General features: G+C 43.1%; 1 protein-coding gene across 1 annotated transcript in view; it reads right to left on the reverse strand.

Annotated features, from left to right (window-relative positions):
* Window positions 1-10531, reverse strand: part of clybl (citrate lyase beta like) — a 57581-nt gene extending 47050 nt beyond the window's left edge. The window contains exon 1 of the mRNA XM_084022880.1: window positions 10484-10531. Within this exon, the coding sequence (XP_083879006.1) occupies window positions 10484-10527 (44 nt within the window). The 5' untranslated portion in view covers window positions 10528-10531. The remainder of the gene's footprint in view (window positions 1-10483) is intronic.
* Window positions 10532-20380: the final 9849 nt, after the last annotated feature.

Here is a 20380-nt window from a genome sequence, read left to right on the forward strand (position 1 = left end):
GTGTAAGGGAGTGGACTGAGCAGGTTTCTGACCTCCCATGAGTGCAACGGTGTCAGTTCACTAAAATAACAGTGTGTGTGTGTGTGTGTCTGTGCGTTTCTGTGTCAGAGGCTATTTCGCCACAAACAAGCCTTTTGTTAATGCGAAGATAAAAAAGAATGTTATTAATATTATTAATATTGTTACCTCAGATGTACATCTGAGGTAACAATATTAATAACGACACATTTCAACAGCAGAAAGAGGACGTGATGAAAAGTCTCCACCCATGAGGTCTTATTGTCAACAGCACTGATGGATTGATGGTATTCGGTTCATGTGAGAGGTGATTTACCTGCCGTCAAGGTGATGTTTCTATAAACACAAACTAGCATTTCACAAAGTCAGCAAACAGCCTAAACTTTGCTAGAAATGTGTTTGTTTTTGCAAATATGCTGCTCTCTCTACCGTCACTGGTTGCTGTTGAATTCTTCCTTGTTCGGCTTAAACTTAGGTCGGTGTGCTGCATTCACAGCCGACTGCTTCGGTGGCGTGTACACGTACATTATCCATCACGATATAGCATCTTCTGGTGATTCAGCAAAATAAAGTGTGGGCTGGCCGATCAAAATCAAGGTATGGGTTGCTTCATTCCAACGATATATCACAATATCATTTACTTTAATTCAAAATTGAGAAAATATTGTCTATATATGGTTGTTATTATCAACTTAAGATGACAATTCTGTATAAAGATACGATTCCATTGACAGACGATAAATCAGCATATTGAATTATCGTACAGGTAACTATTATTCTTACACTTTTGTGCAAATTCAATACTTGATGATATTATTTTTACTACCAAAAAATAATATCTGACATTTGAGCGAGTACATGCTTCATAATATCAACTTTGATGACATAATCATGTATCATGACACATGATTTCATCACGATATCCTATTTACCTATCCAATTATCGCCCAGGCAGCTATTTCTTCCTTATGCTATATGAAACAAAAAACATGTTGAGGTGAAATTAGAGAAAAACTGAGTAGATATTTACAAAAAGCTGTGACTACACAGAAAGAAGGTTGTACATCCCCTGAAGGCCACAGAGAAGAGATGCCTGAAGTAATGCTCACGAACCAAACCACTATTTATGAATGAAGAAGGAAAATCTCAATCTTTGCATCTACAGACGGACTATATTACCTCGTTAAACCCAGTCTGGACACTATTATAATATTATGTGGCTGCAGAGAGTCTGGCGTGGTGAAAAGTGAGCGAACCCTCCTTAGTGAGAGTGGCCGTGTCCTTAGAGGGCATTAGCACGGGGCATTATCTTGTTGTGCCAGACAGTCCGGTAGTAAACACCCTGGCAACGGGCCTCGTAGTAACTCCGATGGAGCTACACGGCGGAGCCGCGGCGTCGGAGCCGTCCTGGCACACGGATATGGGTCACGCCGGGCTGTCCTCTCCCTCACCCCGGCACCAGAGCCCAAAAAACTCACTGATGAGATTAGCCGGGGCTGCTCAGTGGTGGTAAAAAAAAAACACACACACACAACGCCGACTGATTACGTGAACGTTAAAGTCGGATCTCCTCACACTTCGGCTCGGGGTCACGAGCGGGTTAGTGCGATGACTACGACATGTACGCCGCCACTACCTACCGCCGGGGGGGTGGGGGGGACCCTGATGGATCCTTAACAAGCTCATAATGACACGGTGATTAAGGCTGATGTCATCATGCTACTGTACGACTCTCCCACACGTGAAGTGACAATCCTCCACATGATGCCTTTTTACATATTTGCTATAGAAATATGAAACAGAGGTTGACATTTCCTTCCAGTGGCAGTTTTTTTTTTTTGGGGGGGGGGGGGGTAAGTCAGTGAATGCAGTGCGCCTTGGGCCTCGCTTCTTACTCTGTGTTATATCACTGCTCGAAATGGGATTAGGCAGGTTGGAATGCCAGGGTAATCACTCATTCAGCAGCAGCCAGGAGGAAAAAAAGGCCTCCTGAAGGAGAAGGGCTTGGGTTTTATATAGCCGAGAGCTTTGATTACTGCTTCGTCTTAAAAAACCGCATCCGATGAGTAAAGACATGGACCGGTCCTCCCCTCCTCCTCCCCACACACACATTTACTGGGCAAGTCGACCTCCTGTGTTCCTGTAAATAGGTGATGTCACAGCGCTTAATGATGCCCAGACTACACTCAGCAAAGGAGAAACAAAACAAACAAACCAGCTTCATCACTACTGGGATGCACTACACCACCTAACAAAATCATTTCAAAAAGTGCCGATGATGCATTCAAGGAGTATTCTCTCCTATGAAGTCAGCAAAGTTCACCCTCTGGGAGGAAAAAAAACATCATCCTTATCTATGGATCGACCATCATCCTTATCTATGGATCGACCACTCAGTCATGAATGAAGATGTTCAGAAAAAAATATATAGACTATTTTTTCCTACTCTCCACGACGCAGACTGTTTGTGACAGTTGTTTCCAGTTGCTACGTATAAAAAAGGTCCATCATAAAGCCCGGCTAGAGGAAACAGGATAAGCGCTTGAGCCAAGGCAGTAAAAGGCTCTCTGGAAACTTGAAAGCCACACAAATGAAGTCTGCGTCTGCCATCTGGAAACAATAAACAAACAAAAACCCAGCAGCCAAACAAACACCGCGATGCATGGCAGAGAGGGAGAGACATAGAGAGTACGTGGAAGCAGAGATGGAGTGTGTGAATGAGATGTTTAAAACGTGTGCAGCATGCATCATTAGCAGACGCTGATGGGAAGACAGACACAGAGACAACCCTTTGTGTAAAGCCTCCTTTGATGCCGGGGAGATGGCCCTGCTGTTTGAATGTGTGTGGTACCACTGAAACCTGGTTCTAATGAAGTGCAGCGCTAACAGGGAGGCTGTCTGTCTGTCCGTCTGTCTGTCTGTAGCGTGTGTCAGTTTGAAGCTAGTTTCCAAATACAACACACACAAAAAAAACATACAAAAAGAATGGAGCCGACTCTTCTGTTTGCTAAAGATGAATCAGAAAAATAAGTTTTCTCTTTTCTTTTTAATTATGCAGAGAGACTGTCGCAGCGTAGTTCTCCGTGGGTTTCAGGGTCAGTATTCACTGATCAATGAGTTTTCTCACTGTTACAGAAGAGGCGAAAAACTGCAGAGTCAGCGGCGGATGAAGAAGATCAAGATCCCTATGGGAGAACTTCTAAGGGCTGGTGGACCACATGACAGGAAACTAAATGTAAATATCTCTCACCGGGGGAAATCTGGACTTATTGTTGGTATGACGAGAGCCCACAATGCACCTGTAATCACAATCACAGCAGAATTATGTAACAGTGTGTGGAAATGGGACACTATAGGATTTCATTGTTCTGACAAGTAAATCTTATTTATACCTAATTTGTTAAGTCAGATAAAGTGATTTTTAAGCATATGTTGATGATTATCAGGGTAATATCGCAAATAGTAATTATTCTAATTGAGTTTAAGCCATTAAGAGCTGCAGCAGCCTGTAGAATGTCATGACTCATCACAACTGCACATGCAATGTCTAATTACAATTGCTTACACATCAGCCGAACATATAAATAAATAAAAGAAATGTAGAAAATTACACCTGAGCAGCTGTTGCCCAATTTATTACGTGTCATTAACTGCTTTTCAAAAGTGTCCCCTGTTGATTTTCTGTCTAATCTTAAGCATTAAAAGTGTTTTTCAGATATTCTGACTCACTTTACTTTATTTCTGATAATTCATTCATGTTTACTGTAACAATACTACATTTTGAACTTGTTTTACTAATATTTAAAAGAAATAAAAGGCACAGACACTTGTTGATATTCCAAATGAGGTGTCCTGCTTAGTCACTTAGCGACGGTGTGGGACTATTTAATGAGGGGAAATTCAAGGAGGTGAAGAACTTTGACTTGGAACTGGAGCAAACAGGAACCGTCAACACTGACACCGAGGGGTGAGGCGGAGAACTGCGGCCATGTGGCCACAGCATGGACCCGGGTGCCTTTACAGATAGTCCCACCTATAGGTGCACATGCACTAAAAACAAACAAGGCCACGGAGAACCACACACACACAGACACACACACACACACAGACACACACACACACACACACATCCTGCTGTGCCTGGTTAACAAACATGCTGCTATAAAAGCAGGCCTCTTACTCATTAGGGTGCTGTGTATCAGACAGGAAATGCTGGGTAAATTACACCTCATCGCCCTGGAACTAGCCGACCATCACCATGGCAATGAGCCAACCTCGGTGCCGTGAGAAGACCGCGGAAACACCGTCATGTCGGAGGGGAAAAAGTGAAAAAGGGTAAGACACACAACTTCACCCAATAACTTGACGGAACAATGATCTAACGTCAGTGAGGCGAACCTAGTCCTCCGGGGTTCCCGAGGTGTAAAACTGAACCCAGATCTGTATCTATTTAATAGCCAAAAGAACCCCTTTGGCCTTTTGACAGTGACGCTGACTCCAAATCTGGAAGCAATATCCTGCCCACACACACAACTCTGACGGCTACCCAATTAATGCTACATGGGTTAAACTGTACCAGCCTCCGACACACTCTTTATTAGAAATTCTTAGTCATGCCTACAGTAAATGCTTTAATACAGCACAAAACATTCAATAAATAAGATCGGTGCAACTCCGTCATGGCGACCCAAGAGGAAAGTGGGTGGTCCCTCCGAGGAGGTCTGTGTGATATCTATATTATCACAATTATCATGGCCACAATAATCACGATATTCTCACGATAATCGTGAAAATATGCTTAAAGCTTTTAAAATAGCACTAAAATATTCTGTGAAAAACAATGAAATGAGATGATTATAAATAATAAGGGTCTGCATAAATAAATAATTATTTTTCACTTCTCTATCATAATAAGCTCAATGCATTTTTAAAAGTAACTGGCGATGATATTCCCAACAACAGAAATCCACCACGATCAACTGAGTTTTTGTTTTTTAAATCTAGATCCGGGATAACATCCTGTATCGTCCGCGTCTACAATCATTTAATGGCTGACCAAATAGATTAAGTACAAGAAGCTTTGACAGCTACACCTATGTCCACATTATTATTATTTTAACGATTATAACAATAATAATGTCCACATTATTATTATTTTAACGATTATAACAAAAAATAACTTTCTGTGTAAGTATTTCGCCACCATGCAAGTATTTCGCCACCATACACACCAAATTTCATCAGAGCACTCGCGTCGGTTCACATCTGTTAAAAAGCAAAAACACAGGCCTCCCCCCTCCACACACACACACACACACTTGTGTTATCATTAAAAACAAGAGAATATTTCCTCAGCTTCTCATTTAATCCGACCGCAGCGCTCCAAACTAAAAAAACCACACAACCCACTCGTTAGCCAAGTACACCCCACATTTCTAGAACAGAATTCTTTTTGTTGCATTGTTCACACATTCCTTCACCCGGACCGTGTTTGTACAGATGCGGTTTTTCCAGTGTTGCGCTCTGGGGTCCCTGAAGAAGTCCCACTCTGAAGTCCAGAGATGTGCTGCTGATCAAAGGCTTCAGCGCCAGAGCAGAGTCACTTGTTTTGGTTGGGGGGTGTTCTTCTTCTTCTACATACAGGGTAACATATCCATCTGTTGGCCGCATGGATCCACCTTGGTGAGCGCTGGGACAAGTGTAGGCCTCTTCTCTGCCATCCCACGCCTCCTCCTCCTCCTCCTCCACCACGTTTACTCAGCTGGCCGCCACGCCAGTCGCCGCAGCTTTGTTTTCACACAGCAACATGTGTTAACTTAATGCTCTGTAACAAAATTTCAAAGGCGAGGCTAACTGGGTCAACAACAGGTAATAGAGCGATTTATTGATTCATTGCCTCAAAAGAGGCAAAAACCAAAAAAGAAATCCTCTGTAGATAGTCAAAACGTCCACAAGCGGGGATGTCGTGGTGGAGATTTTGTTTTGCTTGAACTGCATCGGGTATTTATTCAAGCGCCGTTTAATGCTCGACAAAACAAACAGGAAAGAGGAAACATTAGAAGATGGAAGATAGAATATTTTTCTAAAAAAAGAGAGGTTGCAGCCAAACTTTGCCTTTGGTGCTGTGATGCAATGGCCAGTAAAAAAGATAAGATAAACCATTAAAAACGTTTTAAAAACAAACCAGAACAGGACATAAGGTTGGAGGGCAACCTGCTCGGCCTCCCCGGCTCAAGAATTTGGTTACACAGACCCCATGGTTGTTTTCCTGCTTGATTGGATTATGGCCACACACACCCACACAGAGAGAGAGACACACGCACACACACACACACACCTCAAGCTTCGGCTTGCACCACCAATCAATGAGGAAATGAGGTGTCAACACACTGGTGTTTATTCAAACACTCATTTATTTATCTACCGGAAGCTGAAGCCAACTCGACCACAGAAGACACCAGATGACTGAAGGGGATTTGTTTTTATTTGCCTCTGATAATTTAAAAATGACTGCATGCATTTCTCTTTTCTTTTTTTTTTGGCGGTGTGCCAATTATGTTTTACAAATAATAATCATTTTCTCAAATTGCATTACGTGTAAATTTCCTCTTCTCGTGTCGGACAGTTTATATGGAAATTTGGCCAATGTACTGTGAAACAATAATGGTGTTTATAATGACAATTTGTACTGAAATTAAAAAAAAAGTATATACATCAAAATGCTGTCTTGTTTCTAATCTCGTTTACAACTGAGAAGACGTAGCTTTTTAAACTTCAGGCTGTGCGTCCATATGACCGGGCTGAAAAAAAAAAAAGCAGTGGTAATGGGAAGACACCAGGAAGTCTGTAATGCTTCCAGTCAGCAGGAAGTGCCATCAAAATAAAATTCTGCACAGTAGCTGCTGCTTTTAAAACAACTGGGGCAATTGAAAATTCCCCTCCCAATTTATGCCAAATGCCACTTTATAAACATTCTAGCATGACTGCCAAGTGCCTGCACTGCTTTATGCCCTTTCTCTTAATTGAAAACGTTATAGGGGTGCATTACACTTGGGGTTTTTTATAAGCTGTGCTATAAAGCCCTAGCAGGCCCTGAGAGGGGAAACTGCCCATTAACTTATAAGGTCCAGGCCTTGGCTCTCTTAATTGACAACCTCTAGGCTACTTTCATCACTTGTCGACTTCATAGCGGCAGTCAATGCTTCCTCCAGGATGCTGTTGCATCTTTGACACGAGGGTGTTTGTGACAAAGAGCAGTCTGCCGCCAATGCCAAGGCGAGGGCTCTAGGCTGTCCATAAAAACCAGCACACACATTCCTCTCCTGGTTCCAGCCATCTGACAAGAGCTGCCTTTTAACCATGTAGCTGCCGCTCACCAGAAACACCACTTTAAATCAATATGAATCCCATTCAGGAGGCAGATTTTTATTATTATTTTTTTTTAGTTAAGTTACAATACAATGAATCTTCTTGGGAACATCCCAAAAATGTGAGAGGTCAAGTTAAACGTTAAGAATTTATATGTTTACCACAAGCAGAAATACACAGACACATGCACATGCACACACACACACACACACACACACACACACAGGCGTGACGATCGCTTCACACTCTAATTTGGCAGCATCATCAGCTTTGTGCCTCTGGAAATTCATGCGCCTTGAATTAGAGCCACATGTCACAGAGTAGCTGACCAGCACAGACACATTACTAGAATATTAAACTCGCCGAAGTTCTTTGGAGGCTAAGTGCCATTAAAAAAAAAAAAAAACACGTCGGAAGTTTCTCATTATGCCTCTTATGAAACTTGCGTGACATTTTACACAAAAGAAAAAAAACAGCAGAAAAGAGCATCTTTCTCTGCTAACCATCTGTCAGTGAATCTCAAGATGTAGTCTTGCTGGAATTCATTTCATTCACTAATTTGCATGCAAGAGCGTGTATATAAGTAGTCCAGCAACATCGACACACTTTAGTCCTCAATATGAGCTCCACTGGATCCTACACTATGAGACAATATGCATTTTATTTTTACCTTTATTTAGTCGGATCTGTCAATCGAGACGACCTGGCCAAGAGACATTAGGACATTAGGCGTGTGAATCTTTGGCTTCACAGTGATTCGATTTCATTAACGACTAGGTAGTTGGCGATTCGATTCAAGGACAATTTTTTTCCCCAGTTTGATTTGATTCAGTAAAGAACGATTCGATTCAGTAACTTGTCACCAAAATTCTATATCCATGAAATAAACATGCAATAATGCGAGTGAGAATCATATTATTCAACAGAATTACTCATTTAACATATTTATTCTATAAAAAAGTAGTCCTGCATAATATTTTATGCAGAATACAAAAATGTAATTAAACTTTGCTCAGATATTTTGAACATTTTTCAATAGGCTGCATGCTGGCAGGATTGTCTTAAAAGTCTGAAAACAATCATAATTAAGAATCGCGATTCATAAGATTTAACGCATTTATATCGATTATTGGTGAAGCCAAAGCCAGTCATTCAATTTATTTATTTTAGCAGATCGATTTAGTTGAATCGGTGAATCACATGAATCGTTACAGGACATGGATGCTACTAGTGAAATAAAAAAAGACTACAACAAAATTAAAAGACTACAACAGTGCAGTGATCAGATCAAACTATGGCTTGTAAGGACTTTTTAGGTTTAGCATCTTTTTTGCAATACTTTGGTTAATGACCAAACCAGCATTTGTTTCCTTGTTGGCATGCTAGGATACTAACTTAAGATGGTAAGAACAACAAAACGAGAAATTATTGAAATTATTATATTTTTAAATTAAGCATTTAAATGACGCTCTGATGCGAAAGCCTATCAGCTTTGAGATTCTCCTCCTGTCATCATTGAATCAAAACATATTTAAGTGGTCTGTGGTCTCCCAGAGGTCTACGATAGAACCACACATTAGCCCAGATACCGGACCAGACCATGTGGAGCAACCAGAAACTGTCTATGATACAAACAACAACGTCGCTGCAGTATTTATAGCTAGATGATGTTATTTTAAGTGTTGTTGGATCAGCTACAGCTTTAGCATAGCCTAGCACGCATCACTCTAAACACCATTAAAAAAACAAACTTAAATGCTGCTTGCTAATCAACACACCTGTGTTTGGTTTTGATTACTAGTGCCTGAGTAGTCAAAGCACACCTCCCTCATTTACTTAAAAAACATAAAACAACTTTTAAAAAAGTAAATAAATATACAAAAAAAATAATGATCAAGTAAGTCAATACAAAAATAACTTATTAGTCAAATAAATAAAAACATTTTACCGGTATTCATTTATTTTTCTATTTTTGTGCATATGTATTCATTTTCACATCAACATGCACATGTATTTGATTATTGGGGCTTTTATTTCTACAGTTCTTTCCTAAACATTTTATTTATTTACTTATTTATTCCGTAATTTATTATGAAGGCATCTGTTTTATAACTGAATTATTCATTAATTGTTGATGTGTGCAGAATGTAGGCCTACCAATTTACACTAGTAGACTGACTCGAATTGCACTCATTTTTCTTAATTCATCTCAGGCTAGTCATCTCTTTTCTAAGGCTATGTTTATACGATAAAAAGTTTATCCTTTGTGTTTTAAAAAAGTTCAGCATTTAGACAACATTGCTTTGAAAACGAAACATGCACACAAATTTGCAAAAAACTAACCTAAAACGCTGCCGTATGCATGCCAGGCCAGTAGGTGGCGGTGAACCCCAATAAAGGTGTTGATCCTGCACACAAAAACACTCTTTTTCTTGGGAGGTGTTTATGTTTATGGGTTAGTTATGTTGGTTTTACTGGTCTGACCCACTTCATATAAAACGGGGGTGTATGTTGCTCATGAAGATAAATTATTTTTGACACACGTTCACTAAAAAAGTCACCGGCTATGACAAGTAAAGGGAGAGGAAACTCTCATAACAACACACACAGAGGGAGAGCGGACACAACTCCACCGTATTTCTACACAGAGAACGGTTGTTTTCTGCTACATTAACGCATTGAACGTCTTCTACTGTCACTTTAAGAAACTATCGAGGCGGCCCCCGACAGCGGTGTTTATCTCCCAAAGCTAACGTTAGCAACGCTAGTTCTGCGCTCGTTTCCCGCGTCCCTACGCTCACGTAGCAAACACACAGCTCCACACTTCGCCATTTTGGCTCAAGTAACGGCGATGCCAAACGAGTGTAACGGCAGGAAACCCCGCTGACAGCTTCCTGTTAGCTACTTCTACTTCTTCTCCTCCGCCAGCAAACAAAAACAAAGTGACGTTTGACCGACAGTTGCGAACGTAACATGGCGGGGAAACGTAACGAGCGGGATTAGCATCGTCACGTTCCGCCGGGAGAGTTCGTCTAGAAATGACCGGGCCGTCCAGGAGAGAGAAAGAGAAAGAAAACGGACATAAACTTTGACTTACTGAGGAAGAAGTCGCTTCACAGCTCTGGTGATGCGCGCCGCCATTTTTCCCTCGATGACGCGCAAACAGAGCGGGCAGCGATTGGCTGTAGAAGTAGTTCCCCCTCGTTCAGCCCCGGCGTGCCGTGATTGGTCAGGAGGGGGTCACGGGGAAGAGGGGCGGGGCTTCTGAAGGACTCCCAGCAGCAGCACACATGGGAAGATAAACAGCGGATTGGTGCTGTGTTGAGAGGAAGGGGAGGGAAATTCATGATAAAAATGTGATTTATTTTTACAGGATAATTAAAAATGAGCAATATGGATGGCTTTATAATGAAAGTTAAAGTGGTTTAAACATGATTCTCTGTCTGTAAGGCTGGTGTATTTATGCTCTGTGAGACAGGATGAAGCCTGGTAGGAGTAAAGTGAAAGTCGCCCCCCGGGAGTGCTCTCTCTCACAGCAGTGGTGAATTACTACCACTAACATCAGCCAGGTCCAAGTGTGGTGCACAAATGACACGCAATATCTGCCGTGATTAAGTCAGCAGGGGATTTGCTCCAAATGTCAGCATCCGGGGGACAGCCATTGTGGGCCCTTGGGTGTATTCAAATGACGTGGATGTGCTGCTACTTTATTACCCGAAGGCTGTAGAGTCAAATATATTAGACCTTAAATTTAAAAAAAACAGGTCTACAATGAGCATTTTCTTGGTGTTGCTTCAGATGGAGAAGTCCTGCCTTGATATCACAGATCATAATGAAGAATATTACAAAGTTTTTAGTCATTAAATGCAACACTTATAATAGATTAGTAGTTGTTATACAATCTGAAATAATTATCTCAGTGTGCAAGCTGCTTCTCCAGTAAGAAAACCTTTATTATTTATTATATTATATAGATTTGTTTCCCTGAAACCAAAGAGCCTCATGCATTCCTGCATGTTATGAAAATTTGCGGGACGGAGTTTGGAAAATTCCAACCCCGGGTTACTTAGAAACTACCCCCCCTCCTCCTCCCCCCAGTCCGTTCATCCAACACAATTGTTGTCTGCTAATCCAGTTTTGATAGCATTTGGCACACTTTCTTTGGATCACAGCGAGATGCTCAACTTCCATTCTGGTCTCCCCCGAGGAACCTCTGAGCCCAAGAAAGCAGCCGACACCAGGTCGCGCCAGAGCAGGGAGGGGGGGGGGGGGGCATCCTCATAAAGCACAGAAAATTGTTTTTTATTCAAGTCCACACACACACACACACACACACACACACACACGAGATCATCAGTCCGGTTTTTGATTATCAGATATATTTGTTTATTCCAGTCACATTTGTTATGTCCTAAAAATGTTGCATTCACCTAATGACCCCCCCTGTAAGGCAATAGAATATAAAATATTATGTCAAAGGCAGAAGCTTTTCGCCTTTGTCCCCCCCCTCTCTGTACGCCCTGATCCGAATGGACAATGCATCACTAGGCCTTGATGCCTCAGAAGTCTGGGTTCATTAAAATCTTGAATGAGTGCCAAAGCTGTAGTCATAGATAAAAGGAATATGAAAGGATAACGAAATTTATGGATGGCAAGTCACCACCTCACCCTGGCATTTATAATAAACAAATGGTTTCTGTTTCCAATTTAAATTTCTCATTATACTGTGACTTTTGGAAAATGTGTTTTGATTTACCAACATTTTATCTGAAAAACTGTATAATTGATTAGATTTACATGGCTCTGATTTTAATGCTGATCGCCCGCCTCCCCCCTCCCCCCAGACACCACCCACCCACCGCCCTCAACACTCCAAAAAAAAAAGAAAGAAGAATGATCTGAACTGCTCCTGAGGCACATTAACATCATATAAAACAAACCTACATATCAAACAGGTTTTCCCCCCTTTCTGATAGAATAATTGGCTTTAACCAGCATAGAATCCAATCCAATTCTCTTTGAAAGAAACTTCTTTGACGGAACCAAATAAAAAAAAAAAATTGGTTAGATAGACTTCACAGCTCGAGTGAGATGGACATCAATGGGGCGTGCCAGCGATGGCTATATTAACCCATGGCTAAATCCCATCACACAAATGTCAGTGTATCCGTTATGAAACCATGACATTTAGATCCAAGGTCTCCATTGTGGTTTTAGAGGGAGCTGATGTTTGTCCATTCTTTGCATCCATCAAACCTGTACACAGCCTCACAGCTAACTGTACTCCTGACGCCCAAAAGGTTAAAGATCACAAGGGTTTACACGTCTAATTTTTATTGCATAATACAAGGTGTGCTTTATATTGTTTATCCACCTTGAATGTCATTGAAACATGTTTTCAACATGTACGCCCAAAACATAGATTTCTTTTTATGCAGGCAATAAAACAATGGATGTCCTGTAATGTTTTCTATTATAAAAAAAATCTTCGTTAATCTTCGGTCATTAGCATGTATATAAATATTGTCTTAACCAATTTTTCTTATGGTAAAATACATTTTATTAATAATTTAGTCAATTTGACATTATTTTTACATCTAAATAATTGAGCAGCTAATTACAATTATAAAAGACGGTTTAAAGGTTAAAGGGCCCATGTGAGATTTCTGTTTTATAGAAATTAGTTCAAGAACACTTTAAATGTAACACAGGACACGTTATTAGAGCTTTAAATGGGTTGAAACTGTGAAAGAAGAAAGAAAAAACAAGCTTTTTGAAATGAGCTAGTTCTGATAAACGACCGTGTTTGAGTCACTTAGTGACATCACAAGTTCACGTTGAGGCTGAAGCTGCAGACGAACTTTCAGGGCTGCAGATATCGTAGCACACGTTTGTGCGTCACGCTCAGCATCTGTATAATATTTGTGAAAACATTTCACCGACTCCTCTTGTCCCGTCCCCACAAACATCACCGGGGAGAGGCCCCGCCCCCCGATCTGACACCGACACCATCGCCGCTCGTGAGTCACGTGTAATGAGGAAGTCCACGTCGAGGAAACGGACAAACGTGTAACAAAGCTCTCGTGTTCGGAGTCCGACACCTTTAAGCCACTTTGCTGAGAAGCACGAGATGTTTAATTATTGCCTCCTTACATTAGCTTGGATCTCCGCCCCTCAGGCCTCAGATAGGGGGGTCATGGTGGGTCCCCTCCCTCCAGGACTGGTGGAGATGGTGAAGGAGAATAAAACCCCTTCATTACTTACTCTCTCTCTCCTACCTACCAAACAGTCCACATCAGGAATTACAAATGATATCATGACAATTTTTCACGCTCTTCAAACCACTGATGTTTTACCGACTCATTTGCTATGATACCTTGTTACGGATCCAGCTGTGAATCAGGGACGTGTCATGGGGCTGGAAGCCCGCCTCCCGCTGAGCCTGGCCAATGACCTGGAAGGCAATAGGGGGATGCCAGTGCCTGCAGCATGTGCTGCACTGACAAAGCAGCAGGGCACCGTCAAAAACCCTCTCATACAAACTTTGCAGATCACTCCGTTTTTAACAGATGAGTAGGCACTGGTGCTGATTTTCTTCTTCTCCTCCCGCCCCAACACAAGGTTTTTATGGATCCCCCCCCTTCGCCCCTGTCCGTGACTCTGGTTGACGCAGGGCTTAAAAAAAAAAAAAAAGCCCTGGAGGGAGAGCGGCGTAGCGCTGGATCTGGGCTGGAAGGATGCAGATAGCATGTGGCGGGGTCACTGCGCAGGTTAAGCAACAATTCAGCCGGGTGCCTGTAAAAGGAAGTGGAGTATACGGTTTGGAAAAGACCAGCGCACCAGCTAAAGAGGCCACGCAATCCAGATTAAACTTTGGCCCTGGAACATAAATTACAACATCCCCCCTTTGGCCTGAACACGATCACTATGTTCAAGGAGAAAATATGGTTTCAGATATATTTCCTCCGAAAAGCACATCAATCCCAAACAATGTTGTGTAATCCAATGAGACAAAAAAACTTAATCCATTCATTAATTTTGTTGCATTCTTCAACAGGAATTCATTGAGGTTAAGGTTGTTTGGGGTTTCCAGATGAAAGCCCTCACGCAATCCCAGGCCCTGATGACTCCTGCATTACTGGAATGATGCGGCTCTGGACTGATGGAGCTGAGAGTGTCAGGAGGCATTAGCCTTCACAGCTCCGAAAAAGCTGCTCGGACAAAACCAGACTGCACCCCCCTGACCCAGTCCACCGCCAAGCTACTGACCCAGCAATGCAATGCCATAAAGGAAAGTGTCAGAAGTGTGGAAAATAAGACAAATAGGGGGAAAAACGTCCAGAGAACGAGAGCGGGAAAGACAAAATAGCTTGAGCCTCTGACTTTTTACCATAATTGCAGGAAATGGTTTTAAGGGCTTTTTTTCTTCCCGTTGGGTTCACTCTGATTCCCTCCTTCTCTCACTTCATTTAACTAAATTAATGAGCAGGTCCAGTCGGAGGTCGGAAAATTATCTTCTCGGGTACCCGCTATTTTATTGAGGGGGATATAGATGTTTTTGTTGTTCTGTGATGACGAGGGAGAATCTGACAATCAGCAAACACACTGACTTTGGTTCATAGACTGTATATGAGGAGAACTTTTGCAACCAGTGAAGGAAGTGACCATATTTGGACTGCGGAGGAGCAACGGGTGGATCTGACGAACACAAGCAGCAGAGCAGCACCCTTACTTGATCTGGATCCATGTGGATTCTGGTGTGAAGCTGCTAACAAAGTGAGCTTCATAATTCAAGGTTCAACTTCACAGCTAAGTGTTAAAGTCATCTTAGTAGCTAACTAGCATTGGTAGCGTGGTAGCCACCTGTCAATCAGCAGGTAGCCCCGCCCCCTAAAGCATCCCCTGCTTTCTGGTCTGGTGGACTCTAAATGGACCATAATGTACTAAATGAACATCATGCTGGATTGAAGAAGACTTGAAACTAGAGATTGAGACCATAAACTCATGTTTACAATGTTTACTGAGATAATACATCAAGAGAGAAGTAGGACCATTTTCTCATAGACTTCTATACAACCAGAGAGGAGTCGCCCCCTGGTGGCCAGCAGAGAGAATGACAGTTTAAGGCACTTCAGGATTGGCTTCACTTTTCAGAACCTGGAGGTTGCCCCATGTTTGGTCACTCTCAAGGACTTCAAAGGAAAAATATGACATCTGTGAGAAAGTGTGAGTACTAGCGTGGATGGAAGAGTATATAGTACTCCCCTCGGCACGACGGTGGTGGCGGCCTCGCCGCTCGACCCCCGGAGGACTGAGAACCAGCTACATCAGAGAGGACCTAAAGCTGTGTGCACAAAGGTTCACCTCAGGACAGACCTGATCCCTGCCCTGCTTATATATACAGTATATATATACGCTTACACACTGTACAGGAAACAAAACTCCTCATATTTACTACTTATTTGACAGTAAAACAAAACCCAGTGGCGAGGATGTGCCCTGCTTATTTCCATATGTTGCACATCCCCATCTGATTTATGAAATTCTATGAATTCATTCATTATTCATGTTGTTGGCAGAGTTATTACCATTCCCCCCCTCGTCCCCACCATCAGGCATCGCGACTGACACCATAAACATTATGAAATCACGGTTCGCCCAAGGCGTCGCCACCGCCGCCGCTGTGAAAAGTGGTCACAATTGACCAGTTAGCACGGGGTGGCGTGCAGCACGCACTGATGCCACACGAGTGACCCGTGAATTTTTAATACAAGGCAAAGTGGCGACAATGAGACAAGTGACGAGGGGAAGAAACATGGACTGAATATTACAGAGGCTTAAAAAGAAGTCCTGTCACAGCAGCCGTGGACCCCCTCGGTCTTAATGCGGTCCAGGTCCACAGTGTGTGTGTGTGTGTGTGTGTGTGTGTGTGTGTGTACTGTAGTTACACTAGGACCATGTCACCCAATCAGTAGGCTGGGTTTATGAAAAACGGTAAATTCTTTCACACTGATTTAGAATTTCACACCAAAGTAGACTTCAGGCCTATTCATCAGCGATCTAGTAATTACCGGAATGAGCTACAGGATAACCCCCCCCCCCACACACACACACACACACACACACACACACACACACACTCTTTTCTCCCCCTAGCGATGGTCAGCCTGTAAAACCAGGATGTGTTGGCACCTTTATGATATAAATACTCAACACACCCTGGGCATAAGAAAGCTGTCAACAGAACATTTGTTTTCCATTTTTCACCACCCAAAGCACTCCAAGCTAAAGAAGGGAGGGGGGGACAAAAAGGGGGGAGGGGGGGAGACAAGGCGTTAAAAATGAACCGCCAACACTAACTATTTTGCCCCTTGGTGAAGTTGGGGGTTTAAACAGATGGGGCCTCGAATTAGTTTGTGTTTTTATTGATTTGTTTTGTAATTTAGTGCAACAGGATGGTCTGAAACTCTTCTAATGGACGAGCTCTCACCTTTTTAAACAAATTAAAAACAAACGTATTAACAAACTGAACATTCATTCTGGATTACGACACACACACACTCTTAACGCACACTCATCACTTAACTTTCCGCTGATTGAAAAACACAAGTGCATGTCAAGTGAAGTGAAAGACGAGGGGATGTGAGCTGACCCACGCATGTTACCCCCCCTCCCCGATCCACCCTACCGTAAATAGATCAAAGCACATCTGTTTCTGCGTCCAGCAGCCACACATCTATAATTGAGAAGAAAAAAAAAAGAGAAAGAACTGGCCTTAATGGCTCAGAGCGAGTCATCAGATGCTAAGCAGTTTGGACACAGGAAGATGCTGAAGCATATGAGCGGCGTGCAACCATCGGGAATCGCTGGACGTTGTGAGGGGAGTTCTCTGGAGCCACAGTCTGAAATAGATATCACAACTTCAGCCCACGGGACCGGGAGGGGGACCCTGAGGGGCCAGAGAGCTGACCACACAGCTGGGATTCAGACGTTAGGGGTGGGGGGGGGATATGACGGAGATGGTGTATTCAAAGTCACACCTGGAGAAGGATGCTGTTCAAGAGAGAGATATAAAACCAGGTCCAGGGAGGAGAGTCCCGAGCCACCACCGGTCCTCGATCTGAAAGGGGGGGGGGAGTAGTAGAAGCCTCAAGTTGGCCAGTTGTCACAGTGTGACACTGATTCGGCCTAATGAGCGTAGCGCTGTCACCGCACATCTGCCTCCCGTTTCACTTGTAGAATCTGGCACGCTGGAAAAAGAAAAAAAAAAACCTGCTGGAGTCGCTGCTAGATGCTGGAAGTGGAGACGCCGCCACCTCGCCACCCTCGCCGCGTCGGGCCCGGCTGCCAGATCACAGGAAGAGGAGGGAAGACCAAAGACAATCAGACACACATTCTGAGTCAGGACAGTGTAGGTGACAAGCAGCAAACTTTTCATCTAAATATGAAAAAACATCATATTGTTTGTCTCTATGTTCAAAAAGGTGATTGTTTTTAACACATTTTCTTTGGCTTTACTGATATTTATTTGCTTGTAATTGCAATCAAATGATATTTTTTCTGACCCACAGAAACTTAATGTGTTATTTTCTCACATGCAAGTGAATCCTCTCTCACAGAATATTCAGAAAATAGTTCCAACCTAGATGTTCACAGGTTGTACAACTGGTTTTTCCAACATGACATGAATGCAGCATTAGAGCAATGTTGAAGGAGGGGGAAAGATCTCAGAATTCAGATGTTCTTCACACTTCAAAAGTTGGTTTTAAGAATTAATTTTCTCCTTTTTCCTCTTCCGTATCTTCCGTTGGCTCACTGCGATGTTACAGTAATGGACTCGGAGTGCACGTGGTAGATATTAGCCTTTTTTTTGCGTTGATCTGAAGAGACAACGAGACAAGCAGCAGGACTGTACGTGATGATGATGATTAGGTCGTGGTGTCTCTGATCCACCGAGGACAGCAGCACTCCCCATCTGTCCTGACTCCGAAAGGCGTCTCTGCAAGACGGCAGCAGCTACACTCCAGAAAAAAAGAAAAAAAAATTCCTCGTGGGCATCCTCCTGGAAAATAGCACAAAGGTTTACTAAACATCATTGTGGCGGTGGCACCAATTATTGTTAATATACATCAAGTAGCCTCGGCCCCCGAGTCCGAGGAAGCAGGGACTGATCACTCCGATGACGGCAACTGTCAGTCTGCCCGTGAAACGCAGAGAGCTGTTGAAATAATTAGTCCATGCCCTGTGAATAAAACGATAACACAACGAGCCGAGATGACATCCAAAATATGCGCATCGCCTCGGATGACCTGAAAAACCTGCCGCCGAGCGCCGGACGGGGCCGCGTCTTCGGCTGGTGGCTGAACATGAACGCCGGCTTTGTTTTCAGTGAAATAACAAAGAATACAGTGTTTAAAGTTTAGGTCCGAGCAGCTGTGGGTTCAGGGTTTGAACATTTCCCTGATCATCTAATGACATCAGAGCCGGCAGGAAAGCAGGTCACATACGTGCAACGAAAGTAAAACGATTAAAAACCCGCAGAGGAGGATGTCAGAGGTCAGAGACGTTTGACTGCAGAGCCTGAAGATGGTGCTGCTCAGCTGCCTTTCCCTTCTTCCTCTATTTGAAATGTGTCACAGAACACACTTTCACATGCAAGTCTCTGGATCCCTATAGACGGGTGCTGCACTGTAGCTGACCTCTGACCTCTGGTTCACCTTTGGAAAGGGGGTGAGGGGGCTAATTGTCCTGATGATCCTTAAAAATATCTTTTTTCTCTTTAGTTTGGATGACTTGATACACGTCTGCAATACGTGTTTGATGTTAATTACAACTATCATTAGTGTGTTCGTGTTTATTCACTCAACGATGCATTTGGGGTTCTAATTATTACGTTTTGCAGAATCAACATTAAAATGTCGTCTAGTGGAGATCAGAGTGGTGTTTCTGTTAATCAGCGATGCTGGATTGGGAATGGTTTAGTCCTTGTTTGGTTGCATCCATGGAATTCATCAGATTGATGTTTTTTAGTTGGGTTTAGATGATTCCTTCAGTTAAAACAAAGTGATTTTTATGGCCACACTTCACCATCTTTAAGAAGGCTTTAAGGAATCATTGTTGCTCTAATCTTTCTGGTTTCAATGTACTTTAAAGCTTTTTTGAGCACAAAACCAATAAATGATACAAATATGATGTTAGGTGCAACCTCACGACCCAAAGACCAGACTCCGACTAAACCACTAAAAAGTTCCCTCAACTTGATTCCTTTTTCCCAACTTTCGACAACCAAGATTCCCCGAACTCGTCCGGTCCAATCAGAGCTTGGCGCCGGCGGCTGCGGCGCTCTTGTGAGTTTCTTGGCCCATTAAAGCGATGAGCTCCGTGTACCGTGAGACTCTCCTGCATGCGGGGAGGGACGGCTGCTCGCCAGTGTGAAGTCAAGAGCAGTTCAAGCGTGGAGAGACACCAGGCAACGATGAGCTGGTGTGTGTTTTTCACAAGCGGCTACACAAGTGTCAACACCGTGACACGTCGGATTAAAAGATTCGCCACGAAAAGGAGGGGGGGGGGGGGGGGGGGGCTTTTTTGTTTTTAAGATGCTGCAAAACGGCGGTGCTTCACACTGAACGCACGTGGCCTCGCCAAGTTCACGGCCGGCGTCGTGGCGTCGCAGCGAAGCCGCTTCACTCTGCGAATAAAAACAGGGTTTAAGTGTTTGCTGAAAGGCAACAAATATGATCGGGGTAAAAAAGGTGACAAGCGTGAGCTGAGTGTGAACGGCGAGGAGCAGGGGGGGGTGGCGATGATGGTGATGATGAGAACGGACACGAGCCACATGAGGCCCCACCGACAACGCAGGAGTCCCCCCCGCGGTCTGTCCAGAAGTCCTACTTATGCACGCTACTCACACAGATGCATAAATGCTCACAAGCACGCGATTCTGACACCACCAACACCCACTTTTATATAGTAATTATACTAATATTATATATTA

This window comes from Eutrigla gurnardus (genome assembly GCF_963514095.1).
Source record: "Eutrigla gurnardus genome assembly, chromosome: 12".
In the NCBI taxonomy this organism is placed as follows: Eukaryota; Metazoa; Chordata; class Actinopteri; order Perciformes; family Triglidae; genus Eutrigla; species Eutrigla gurnardus.